Source organism: Micropterus dolomieu, linkage group LG12 (assembly GCF_021292245.1).
Source record: "Micropterus dolomieu isolate WLL.071019.BEF.003 ecotype Adirondacks linkage group LG12, ASM2129224v1, whole genome shotgun sequence".
NCBI lineage: Eukaryota > Metazoa > Chordata > Actinopteri > Centrarchiformes > Centrarchidae > Micropterus > Micropterus dolomieu.
Window position 1 is genome coordinate 4269389 of NC_060161.1, and position 13974 is coordinate 4283362.

The 13974-nt window shown below is 40.1% G+C and overlaps 1 protein-coding gene across 1 annotated transcript in view; it reads right to left on the reverse strand.

Moving 5' to 3' along the window:
• mmrn2a (multimerin 2a) overlaps nucleotides 1-3236 on the reverse strand; it is a 41190-nt gene extending 37954 nt beyond the window's left edge. The window contains exon 1 of the mRNA XM_046065381.1: nucleotides 3000-3236. Coding sequence (XP_045921337.1) covers nucleotides 3000-3229 — 230 coding nt within the window. The 5' untranslated portion in view covers nucleotides 3230-3236. The remainder of the gene's footprint in view (nucleotides 1-2999) is intronic.
• Nucleotides 3237-13974: the final 10738 nt, after the last annotated feature.

Consider the following 13974-nt stretch of genomic DNA (forward strand, 5'->3'; position numbering starts at 1 on the left):
TTCTCCTCTTACAGCCAAACAACAAGCTTCTTCACCTCCACTTCATCAGCGCTTAACTACCTGTTGACCTCTGACCTCTGAAGCGAGTATAAGCCCCCCCCCCCCCCCCCGACCAATCAACAATCCAAAGATAACGCTGAAGCTAAAAGAAACAGCAACCCTGAAAGCTGCTCTCCATTACAGCAACACAGCACCGACTCGCAGCACAAAGAGCTCCGTTTGTAAACGAGGTCATTAAAGCAGCGTTTAAAGTGGGGGGCGGCGGCGTGGAGGTGGTGGGGGGGGGGGTCTTTCAGCTAAGGGAGGGTTGTTTTGTTAACAGTCCTCAGGGATCTTTTTATCAAGCAATCTTTGGACGAGTGCTGTGGTATAATGTACGTATGTGGGTCAGAATAATGAGGGTTCCTGTATGAGCGCGCTCCAAAAAAATGTCACCCGAGACATTTAATCCTCTTATTTAGTCTGTCGGTCAGCGTCGCACGTCTCGCGGCTAAAACAAGCGTCCAACTCTCAACATGCTGCAGATCAGATCACCTCTGGCCTCTTGCCTGTTTACAGTCAGCTCTGTGTTGTAAACAAACAAACCAACAGTTTTGCAAGGCCGAGGCGTGCACAAAGGAAAAGGCCATGTTTCTGACCTGGAAGAGAAACACGCCTACTTTTATTTTGAAAGGCTTGGATATCAACAGGTTTTTGGATGCGCAGGGAGGGCGCACGGTCGAACAAGTCTTTTAGTCGCCAGAACAGAATCTCATTGCACTTTTTCAGCAGGTCTAGACTCTTTGTTGCAGTTCATCCTGAGGGGAACATGAACCATCACAGTCCGTCCAACAGTTCAAGCGTGGCCCAAATACTTTGGTACCTCTACTTTTAACAATAGAGTCTGGCTTATTTCTAAATATTGCACATCCTGGTTTAAACTCTAGACTTGTGTTTCTTGTCGTCTGTTGGTACCTTTAAAATACCTGGTTGTTAGTGATTGGATAGGATACTTTAACATTTTCAAATTATTATTTTATCAATTGTTCATACAGACACACACAGTTAATGTTTTATTTGTTCATTTTATTAAAATTTTTAATATTTTTATTTTTTAACACACACACAAACACACACACATTTACTGTTATTTATTTTATTTTATTCATTTGATGAACCATATGAATTGAATTCACAATACACACACGTTTACTGTTTTACTTATTTTTATTTAAATTTTATATATATAATTATTATTATTTTTACTTTATATTTTATATTTTTCTTTTTCTTTTTTTTACTTTATTTTTATACTTTACATATATTTTTATTATTATTATTATTTTTTTTTATTTTTACTTTTTTTATATTTTACATATTTATTTTTTTATTGTTCATTTATTTTTACTTTATTTTTATATTTTACATATATTTTATTATTATTATTATTAATATATTTTTTACTTTATTTTTATATTTTACATATATTTATATTTTTGAACTGATTGGTGGAGTGTCGCGTCCTTATACTGTAAATATACTGAACGCTGAACAACAACACTATTGATGCCTAAATGAGCTTTTTCAGACGCTGCCTACAATGACAGATTACTTGTTGATGAAAACATTTTCCTCACTTGATTAAACCTGGTGGAACTGAAAAGATGAAGATAACGAGTGAATTGGTATTTGTTGATGTTTCAGTCAGTGCCACAGTGATGGCCAGATGGACGGACAGACACAGATTTCATCTTCAGTTGAGACATGAAATAATAAACTACAGTCAAAGATTGTTTTCTGCGCAGTGTGAAACGTGTGAGGATCGGCTCGGTCTAACACCTGGAGGAGAGACCCATAAAACGAATGTCTGGTGTCTGGGTTGCGTGGCAGCAGCCTGGGAGGTACCGGCCTTCTTTTACGCATGCTGGCAGTCAAAACACTGAAACGCTCCCTGCTCGCTACTTCCACATGCATCAGGCGTGACTGGTGTGTGTTTGTATAGGGCGCTCACTTCTTCAGCCGTCTTTGATGGTTCACACCTGATTTTAAGATTAAAGTTAGAGAATCAGGTTTGCGTTCAGGGTCAGGGAATGTTTTAGGTCCCATGAAGCATATAAAATGCAAACATCTGTGTGTAAAAAACGTGAGCCCCAGACTGAACGGCGAAATCAGCAGAAGCTAGCCATCACAACATTAGCTCACCTAAAAACATAAGCGTTACGTAACATCCCACAACAGAGACACCAAACTATTTTATACACAGTTAGCAAGCTTAGGCCAGTGGTTCCCAACCTCGGGGTCAGGACCCTCCAAAGGGTCACCAGACAAATCTGAGGGGTCGTGAGGTGATTAATGTGAGCGGAAAGAAGAAGAAACAGAGTTCTGATAAACAAATCTGTTTTCAGTTTTTTGGACTTTTCTCTAATCTTTGATTTTTAGTGAGATGTTTGGATCATTTGACCTTTTTTGGGCCTCCAACGGTTATTTAGATGAATCCATGTGAGGAGTTTTAGAGGAGGAGACTTTATCAGCCTATCATGTTTTTTATTTTTATCTAGAAAGTAACTGCAAATGTCAAATATATGTAGTGTAGTAAAAAGTATAGTAGTACAATGGAGATACTACGCCACTGGCTCCCAGATATTAACTTGGCGAGTATAAAGCTATTACTCACAGGAATGTGCAAAGTCATATTTGGTAAAAATTTGCAAAAATCAGAACCGTGTCAAAGGATATATGATTAATATATATGTGACTGAAAATGTCTTTTCACGCTCTGTTGATCTGCTGATTATTTTCTCAATCAACGCTCACAAAGACTGTGTGGGTCATTAAGAAGCTGGAGGAGATAATATCTATAATATCTGCCTTTAATGATTAGTCAACAATGATTAAAATAGTTGAGAATAATTGATGATGGATTAACTGACTCATCTTTGCAGCTTCATTCTTCAGTGAACGCGGTCGAAAGCAGAGGAAATAAGTGGTAAGTGAAGCTTGAGTTCAGGATCTGGACTCACCCGGATCGGGCTGGGTAGCTCCCTCTCTCTCGCAGTGGGGGGGTCTCTGTCGGCCCGGGGTGGAACCTCTCGAGGTGAGGGGGGAACGCTGCCCCTCCTCCTCCACGTGCTGCTGCTCTTCCTCCCAGCTCCTCCTCCTCCTCCTCCACCTCGGGGTCTCGTGCTCTCACCTCACAGCGAGCGCTCACCAGTAAGCCCAGTACCAGCACCAGTTCTCCCACGGCTGCCATGTCTGCTCCCGTCCACATCAATGAGTGGAGGCTCGCACGACCACCAGCAGCTTTTAAACAGCTGGAGGAGAGAGAGGAGGGAAGAGGAGGAGGGAGGAGGCCACACCTCCTTTTTCCTCTGCTGGTAGTTCTCTGACTTGATCAGATATCACATCATGTCTGAAATAGTACTAAAAGTAGAAGTACTCATTATACTGTATGTATTTAAGAGTGTTTTCATCTTAACTGTGGAACTGATGTCCCGAAACATTTTATTCCTTTAAATACACAATTTTTCACCCCAAGTCTGCGACATTTAGTATTTTATGTATTTTGTAGTCTTCTGTCTATGATCTGAGAAGTATGAAGTAACAGAAAATGTAAATACTCTAACGAAGTACCTAAAGGTTGTACTTATCTACAGAGTAAATATTGTCCACCACTTCCATTTTATTCACCAATAAAGAGTTTTCCTTGTTAAAATTCAATTTCAATAAAATTTTATTTATATAGCACCAAATCACAACAACAGTTATCTCTCAGCGCTTGTTATAAAAGAGCAGGTCTAGACCATGATGTTATTTACAGAAGCCCAACAATTCCCACCAAGAGCAGCACTAGGCGACAGAGGCAAGGAAAAACTTCCTTTTTATTAAATTAAAAAATATTAACAAAATTAAATAGCTAATGAATGAACAGTCACAACACGATAAAAGAGGTCTAAACCGGAGACGTCTTTCTGACACTGTCACAGTTTTATGTCTTTCAGCAGACAGTCCAGAGGAGAGAGTGTAAACGAGGTTTCACTTCTCTTTTTCTCTCCACTTTTCTTTTCCCCACAAGTCTGTGCACGTCAGGTAACCACCCCTACACTCCTTTACTGTTTCTCCCTCTCCTTCTGTCTTCAGCCTTTTCCTGTGGAAGTAATAAGAACAGAGGAAACCGCTGACCTGCAGGAGAAATGACCTCCTTCCTTTCTCAGTGTGCGCTGCTGTACTTGTATCGTTTCTCCTCCTATAACTGCTGCACGTGTGTTATCCTGTATATATCTTAGTGTATCCATCTCTGTTGTTTATTTATATAATACCACTACCTACAGTTTTGACGTCTCAGTACTTTGTGCAATGACAGTAAAGTTGAATTAAATCTACTTAAAAACAAAAGGTAGATTTCTAAGGAATAAAAATCACACCTCAACATCACTTAGATTTGGGGCGATTTGTCACAAAACAAATAAAGAACAAAAAGTGACTCCAACAAAGAAAATGCTTGCTATAAAATCAGCATTACAGTGGATCAAAGACACAAAAGCATGAAGAGAGCTGTTTGTTTGTGAAAAACATTTCAGATTTTTATATTTCAGAGAATTACAACCACCTCCGGGTCTGAAAAGTGAAGCCTCAAACCTGCGTCCTCTCCAGCAGCCAGCAGGGGGCGACTCCAGCGGCTGCAGAGAGAAGTGTGATTGTATAGAAGTCTGTGAGAAAATGTTTCTACTTGTCAGCTGATTTATTCCCTCAGTAAACACTTTCCTGATGAGTTTATGGTCTCAGTCGCTAGTTTCAAGTCTTCTTCAACACAGCGTGATGTTCATTTAGTAAATTATGGTCCCATTTAGAGGAACAGAGACCAGGAAGCAGGGGAGGCTTTAGGTTAGTTCAGCATTCGGTTGTAGTAAAAGACACTCTAAGGAGTTGGCTGTTCATTTTTTCTGATAAGCACATTTAGTTTTTGGCCTGTGTAGCCAAAATTAGTATCCCGGTTAATATCACAGTTAACGCGAATTACGAATGTGCCTTTGCTAACCAAGCTAGCTAGCCACCGTCTCGTGTGGCTGTAAAAAAACCAAAACTGCAACGGTCAAAATGCCAAACAGGCTTCAAAACGGTAGTCCACAAACCGATGGGTGATGTCACGGTGTCCACTTCTACGACACAGACACATACTGGAATGAAAACGAAAGGATTTAGCCGATGAACTGAAGCCACAAACTTTGATGTAAAAGTTAACTTTAAGTAAGGCAGAAATTAAAAGTGTAATTCATTATTAAGCACACATTGAAAGAATTGTGGTGGAAGCACGGGGGATAAGAGAGAAGAGTTTATGGAATAAAAGAAAAAAAGCAGCATTAAAATAGGAAAACAATACAGCAAGATGTGACTTTTGTCAGAGATATGAAGCTGAAACATTGATTTAAGTGATATTTTCTAAAGAATTTGTTGTTTAAATTTATTTCATTTATCTGATCAAGAGGATAGTTTTGCAACTAAAAGCATCAGCTGTGTGTGGAGCGATGAGGAGGCTGTAACCTTCCTCACATGGTTTTCCATCGATTGAGCTTTGACTGGAGCTCTTTTAAAGACTTTTTCTCATTGTGTTTTCTTCATTTTTAGCAAATGGAGAATCAGCTCCACCAGCAGTTTCTCCCCATCAGCCAATGAGCTAGTGTTCACACAGCAGCAGTGGGTGGAGACCAACAGTTTCTGGAAAAAAAATTGGCGCCGCATTTGGATGTAAATCGAACTAATGTCTGGCTTTAAAGTTAGAAATAGATTCAGGATAATGTTAGGCGTTGAGAATTGTGGGGCCTCACAAGTTTAGAAGCAACTTTTCTTCAAATAAAAGTCACTGAATAAAAAAGAGAGGACAGGCTGCAGGTGACTGTTGGACTAATGGTTTGGAAATGTGTTTTTTGGCCGTGAGATTACGTCTCAGTCGTGGAAAGACGTCTCACTCTGCCACCTTTTCTCTCTCACATTATCTCGTGTCGTTGTCGTTTGTTGGTTTAGTCACAACATTGAAGCGGATTAAAGTGAATTAAAGTGACCTAAAGGAGAAAGAGGAAGGCAGAGTGACGGTTCCTGTCCAGGCTGAGAGAGCCGGGGACTTTTCCACTGGGGGCTGGCTGGGTGGGGGTCATTTCCGAGGATTGTCTTAGAGCTGCGAGGAGGTGGAAGAGGGGGGTCTGACATGTGTGACAGAAAGAGAAAGTGTGGAGGGATACTGAAGTGAGAGGCGCCGAGAAAGTACTCAACATTCTTTTGTAGATTTTTATTAAACCTGTGATACGAGTTTGTAGAAAGAAATCACGTCGTTTCACTCGGAGTCAGCTGAAATAATACAGTATCAGCCGACACGACAACTAATACGTTTACACAAGTACAGTAATTAAATACATTTTTGAGATACTTGTACTTTACTTGAGTATTTCCCTTTTCTGCTACTTAATTCTTTTACTCCAGTAAACCTCAGAGGGAAATATTGTACTTTTTACTCATTGTAGATCTGATTTATCAGGCCGATATCCTCGCTCACAAGAAAATATTTGCAGACATTTCTGCTAACTAAGTATAATATACGAGTGCTTCTTCCCTCTCTGTTGTTGTGTATTATCTTAATATTATTCCAGGATGTACCCCAATTTGATTGATGATAATGTTTGAGCTACTACAGACTGTCCACCAGCGTCACGTGTAACAGAAAGATTTACACAGCCAACATCTAAAACAGAGAAAGAAATAATCAAGCTAACTGCTGGTTAGGAAGCTACATCACAGAGCTCTCTTATGAAGCTACAATCAAGCTCACAGGAAACATAATGAGCTCAACAAACTGCTCGGCATCAAATGTTGTTGTGGAAAGAAGGCAAAATGATCACAGATCAGGGGGCCCAGCAGAGGCCGCTCATGTTACCCTACCTAATTAGCAGATTATAAATAATATTACCAAAAGTAAAATATTAAATGACAAAATAGTAAAATGGTAAGTGGCTACTAATAAATTACGTTTATAGTATTAATGGCTACTAAAGTGGAATCCCCATCAGATGCAGGATAAATAAAGCAGGAACAGAATATAAACCACTTTCATTTCACCAAGTCCCGTAACAAAAGCCCTGTCATGCAACTGTGTTTGTTCAGAAATGTAGAGAGAGCCAGCCAATAAAATCCCAGCAATTATAATATTTCCTTCATTGCTGCAGTGGAGTTAAAATATGCACTGTAACCATGCACACGATAACATCAGGTAACTATCTGAGTGACATGTTTGTATTGATCCTGGCTGTGTAATAAATGTGGTATTTGGAGTAATCCAAGTCAACCATGTGTACTCTGGACTTTGTTGAGGCGTGTTAGTTGTTTGGGATCAGAAACAGCCCATTCACACCATGAGTATGACATCCTACACTGTACAGTAAACCACTCTCTTATTTGGGAGGACTTCTCATGAGTAAAATAAAAACAGGTGACTAAATAACATGAATATGTGCTTGATGTTATGCAGGCTGGTCTTCCCTCTCTCACAAGCAAGTGCTTGGATCAAATATACAGCTCCATCTTGTGGACAGTTTATATCATTACGTATTGTTGAAAGGCAGGCAGTGTGACGTACGAATAATCAGTGGGGATGATAGTTTTACATAGTCCTTGTCTAGGACTCGCACTTACTGATTACTCTTTAAGACCCTTTTTCGGTTCAATGTCACACAAACTGCAGGAAGCCTCTTTGTGTTGATGAGCTGTGCTGCCTTCCAGAAAGATTCAAACCACTTTGTGTAAGCAGTTGTGACAGTAAACATGTTTATTAATTTGCCATCACATATTTAAATGCTGTGCATAGTATCAGCATTATGTAAACACAAGTTGTAATATGGAATCATTATAATTTCTTCCTTTTACTCCTGTTTTCAAAGAAAGCGGGGAAGTGACTTTTGTTTACTGGTGTATGGAGCGCACGGACAGGTGAGGCGGTCTAGTGGGCGACTCTCCAGCAAAGGAATATAACCCTAAACTGTGAAACCTCTCTGTTTTACTGTGAAACAACATTATGTTTTTTCCTTTTAATGAGGTTTTATTCATCATTGGACTATTTAAGTAAAGTTAACGGACTTTGGGACCGATGGGACTTTGGGAATTTCAGAATAATCATTTGTAAATTGTTTGTTTGATTGGGGTGTCTGAGTGCTGTTTGTTTCCTGTGCGCCGTCCAGGTTGGACACATTAACAAATAACAAATACGTGGTGAGAAAAGCAACAAACACCTTATACTTGTGTATACTGTGCTTTTCCCTTTACGTTTCTTAATAATTGTAACAAACCTGTCAGTCCGACTCTCAGTCCTGTCTGACTTCCTGTCTGTGGCCCAAACCCACTGGTTCCTCCCAAAGACGTAAATCTTTAAAAACACCTCAACAATAAAAGGTTTGATGTTTAAAAAGGCTCAGTAGTCTCCTAAAACAGCTGCTCGCTGTAGTTTCTATCAAACAAACAGGAGGAAGTAGAACATTTGTTGGGGACTATTTTCAGCGGCGGATGAATCCATATTTGTTTTAATGAGAACTTTATGGCTGTGTCTGAAATCACCCACTATAGTGGACTATATAGTGAGCTATATACTATATGGTCATTATATAGTCTAAGGTGACCAGATTTCTGAAATGAAAACCAGGGACATTTTTGGTTTGGTAGTCGGTATGTCATTAAAAAATATAATGTTATTATATATGAAATAAAAAAGGGGTTTATAACCTGCCAAGTATAACTCTTCTGAATGAAATCAAGTCATTTTGAGGCAGAATCTACCTTTCAGTCAATAAGTCACTTTCTGGCAAGTGGAACGTTTCTTAATAAAGGTGAATTGTAACAAACCTATCAGTCCGACAGGAGTCCCTGTCTGACTTCCTGTCTGTGGCCCAAACCCATTGTTTCCTCCCCAAGACGTAAATCTTTAAAAACACCTCAGCAATAAAAGGTTTGATGTTTAAAAAGGCTCAGTAATCTCCTAAAACAGCTGCTCGCTGTAGTTTCTATCAAACAAACTGGAGGAAATATTAAAATTTGTTGGGGACTATTTTCAGCGGCGGATTAATCCACATGTGGTGCTCTAGTGAGCAGCAGGATGGTGTATGTGGGACTGAGTCAGAATAAATAATGATAATAATAAATACAGTGTTTATGGTGAAGTATCATGTCACCCAGTGCAAATATCATAGCATACTTTAAATTAGTGTTTCTCAAGGGGGGCTTTCCGAGGACGATGGGGGGCGCTGGAAGCAATATTTTGGAAAGGGGGGGGCTGAGCTGCTTTTGGGGGGTGTTTGTTGGTTGGAAATTCTAAGGCGAGTTTAAACTTAAGATTCACAACAATGCGAGTTTAAACTTTAAACTACTTGCAAAAAACTGTGGTCTGCAACATTAAAACCTGCCAGTTTAGTCCACTGCCACTGGACGTCAGCTACTTGTGGTGCAGAGTATCATCTCTAAAATTTTACCCACATGGCGTTTACTGTGTAAACTCTGGAAAATTGACGCTCTCTTTCTTGGGGGAAAAGCGTTTATTTATCTGAGGAATATACCATGAACGTCTTGTTATCGCAGTGGTTAAACATTTACAAGAGGGATAATAAAACAAACAAACAATCAAAGCTGACCTGATTTTCGATTTTTTTTTACTAGGCCTATTTAAAATGGTATTTGACTGCAGAGCTGCAAGCAGCACATCCTCTCGCTCGTCCGTCTTTCTCTCATCTATCCCTCAATCTCTTTCTCTCTCCCTCATGAACACAGCTGCACAAGTCCAACACAACGTTGTCAATGTCGGAGACCCAGCTATTAAAAGTTATTAGCAAGCATGTAAGGAGCCTAGCAAATAAGGAGAGCTAAGTTAATGTTAGAATGCAGCTGGGTTTTCCAGGCTATAGCATGCTGTGTATAGCTGCGCCACAGTTAGTCATTCTGTGGGATATGATAAGTTATTAACTGATGAGCTAATAAAGTCCAGCCAATAACTGAATTAAAACAGATTAATTTATTACTGAGATGAAAAGAGGCCACAAACACATTTAAACAGGTTACTTCCCCACAAAAGAGCCAAAAGAGGAGGGAAGACTTAATCATGTGTGTTGACTCAGCAGGGATGATATTAAACAAGTTGATCTACAGGAGAAAAATATTTAAAAGCAATAAGAATGCCTGAGAGCCTCACTACATTATATTCTATTATAATTATATATTTTGAATTGTCACCTGCCACCTGAATTTTTAGACATTTCCACCATATATTGGTGCAGAAAAGGCAGAAATTGGGGCGGTAAGGGACCTGGATAATGGATAGGAGGGCGCTGGCCCAAAAAAGGTTGAGAACCACTGCTCTAAATAATTAAGGACTGTGGCCAACTAATTCCCTTTTATTTTACCTTAACTGACAGTTTAATAATAATAATACATTTTATTTTATGGCACCTTTCATGGCACTCAAGGTCGCCTTACATCATAAAATACGACAAGCAGCAATAGTACATAGCATCATAAAAACAGCATGAAAACGAAAAGGTAAATAAAATTTTAAACATCAACTGTCACATTTTGTCCAACCAACAGTCTTTAACCCACAGATATAAAGTTTATTATAACGTAAGATGAAGAAAAGCAGCATACTTTAGGGTGGGTTTACATGGTCACGTCCTTCGTGCCCTCTGACACGGCGTGCTTGGCCCGCAGCAGGTGGACGGCGTTGTTCATATATAACATTTTCAAACTAAATCAATATAAAATGTTTGGAAAATCCCAGACTTGCAGTTTATTTATTCATTTTTATTTTTGGGGAACAGCGGAGATGATATGGACACCAACCCTCCCTCAGGTGGGCAAGGAAAAACTCCCCAAATCTTAAAAAGAAATGGAAGCAAACCTTGAGAAGGACCACACAAGAGGGGCCCCCTTCCTGGGCTGATGGTGTCCTAACCTGTCCATCCATCAGCAATCATGTAGGAACATCCTGGTTTGGGTTCTTCTTCTGTCTCTGCCTGCTCCTGGCTGACGTCACTACTGTGGGACTCCTCCTTCTTCTTCCTGGATCCGTGAGTGAACTTAACGAATCTCTTCCACTGAGAAGGCTTTTTCTGGAGGCTTTCTCCGGGGTCGGCCATCGCCACGGTGCAGGCGCCGTCTTTCTGCCTGGAAGGGTCCATCAGCCTCTCTTCCTCTTCTGTCTCTGGCTCGTCCTCCTCAGACAACACCTGATTAGAGTCTGAGTTGAACATACAGTCAAACCACCCCTCGTAAATCATGAACCTGTTTGTTCTGCACTCCTCGAAGTACTCGATATCCCTGGTTAGGCCAAAGTCAGTTTTCTGCATCCTCTCGTTCTCTTGTTGGAGAGCCTCGTTCCTTCTCAACATCTCATTGATCTGCTCTGTGTGGAGGTTGAACAGCTTTGTTTGCAGGGTCCTGTTGTCTTTCTGCAGCCTCTCGTTCTCTTCTTGGAGAGCCTTGTTCCTTCTCCACATGTCAACAGCCTGTTGGTCTGTGCAGAGGTGGAACAGCTTTGTTTGCAGCGTCCCATTGTCTTTCTGTAGGACCTTAATCTGAAGGCACAGGCGTTTAATTTGATGAGTGAGTTCCTCTTTGCTGCGCCTGAGTTCCTCATTTTCTCTCCTGAGCGTCTCTTTCTGTTGGAAAAGTTGTTCCAAAGTCTGCATGGTTCGACCGAGAGTCGCGATTACGATGGCCTGATCGTGGTTGTTCATTTTTGGTTGCTTTCTGGCGACTGTAGGTAACGAGATCTTGTAACAGTACTGACTGACTGAGTGTAAACTAACTTCTAGTTATACCGCGACTGACGATGAACGAATGATGTCATGCTGACGTGGAATCCTGGATCAAAAGATCAAAGGCAAGTGATTCCAAAAAGAAGTGATGTCACAACTGGATGGAACTTTGACCCAACTTTATTTGTTTTAGTGAGAACTTTATGGCTGTGGCCGAAATCACCCACTACAGTGGACTATATAGAGGGTGTTCGCATGATGTCACAGAACGCAGTTACGCTCACAGAGTGGCAGTGTTAGCTTGAATCAGCTAAAACACAAACAACACATCTAAAATGGGAAAGAGCTGGATCACTCGTTCTTTGGTAAGGAGTAAGGATCACTGTCGAGTCTGACTACCTTTAATTTGAGCAAATAATCACTTGTTTTACTCCCGGTTTGCTAAACGCAGTGTGTTCCGGAAGGGGAAGTGACATCAATGCATACCCTCTATAGTGAGCTCGCCATTTTGTAAGGCTGTCCGAAATGTACAGTATAGTGAGAATTATCATACCCTATATAGTCCACTCAATGTATCCCAGAATGCATTTTGAAAGATAGTGCACAACTGATGGTCACTAACCAAGCCCTATATACCATCATGCTTTGCGTGCTGATAGAAAAAACAGTCCACCAACTGATTGTTTGACAGTAATGACGTAATTGACGGCGCTGAAATAATGATCAGAGTACTGTCATACAGTGTTGTTTTTGTTATGCGGGCGGGTGAGCTCACTATATAGTCTAAGGTGACCAGATTTCTGAAACGAAAACCGGGGACATTTTTGGTTTGGTGGTCAGTATGTCATTAAAAAATATAATGTTATTATATATGAAATAAAAAAGGGGGCAATTTCGGTTTTATAATCGGTCAAATATAACTATTCTGAATGAAATCAAGTCATTTTGAGGCAGACTCTACCTTTCAGTCAATAAGTCACTTTCTGGCAAGTGGAATACTGCGTTACATGGGTTGTATTGGCCTTTTAAAGGTATTTCAACAGGTAAAAAGGACTGGATTGGTTGGTACACAGCAAGTTAAATAATGTAGAGGATTGCAAAAGAGATCTTGTCTTTATTTTATATATATATATAACTAAGCAGTAAGTCATGTTAATTATAGGCTTAATTCGTTTTCCAAATATAAACAAGGATATTAGACATACACCATTATATATATATTGCTCAAGATTGTTTTGTACATTTTATGAAAGTATGGCAACAATATAACTTCTGAAAATTTACAGATTGAAGCAAAATCATAATTTTGGACTGCGGTGTCTCGCCTTAGTAAATTTCTCATATGCTCAACCGACATTGTCTTTGAATAGCATTAAATTACATAATAAGAAATGTAATAAGACGTTATCAACGTAAGAAGTTTGATAGGTTAGCCCAAGTACTGTTTAGTGATTTTTCCGAGCAGTGTTCGATGTCTTCTCCACCTAATTGAGGGATCACTGCTGTGTTTGTTGCAAAATTGCATTTGAAGTTGTGTATGTGATTTAACCCGTTATGTATAAATATGTTAATAGCAATGCTTGAAGTGGAAAAGACTTGGTGCCAGTACTCTCCATTCATGTGTTGTGTTAATTCAATTCAATTTTATTTATATAGCGCCAAATCACAACAACAGTTATCTCACAGCGCTTTTCATAAAAGAGCAGGTCTAGACCGTACTCTGTGATGTTATTTACAGAAGCCCAACAATTCCCACCAAGAGCAGCACTAGGCGACAGAGGCAAGGAAAAACTTCCTTTTAAGAGGCAGAAACCTCGAGCAGAACCATGGCTCAGGGTGGGCGGCCATCTGCCTCGACCGGTTGGGGTGAAGGAGGGAGAGAGAGAGAGAGGGAGAGAGAGCAAGAGAGAGAGAGAGGGAGAGAGAGCAAGAGAGAGAGAGAGAGAGCGGGATGGAAGGCAGCCTACACAATATACACAGAGGTACGGACAGTAAAAGTGATGCTGCTATAGACTAAATGACTAAATGAAAATTTGTATAGATATGTATAGTAGTGTTAATGATAATAATTGTAATGTTAATGATTATAATAACAATAGGACTAGTAACAATAGTTGTTGTAGCAGAGGGTGTCGAGCAGGAACAAGGGGGTAGCAGGTGACCCGCAACCACAGATCCAGACTCCACAGCTCCAGAGCCAGAAACACCTGCAGGAAGT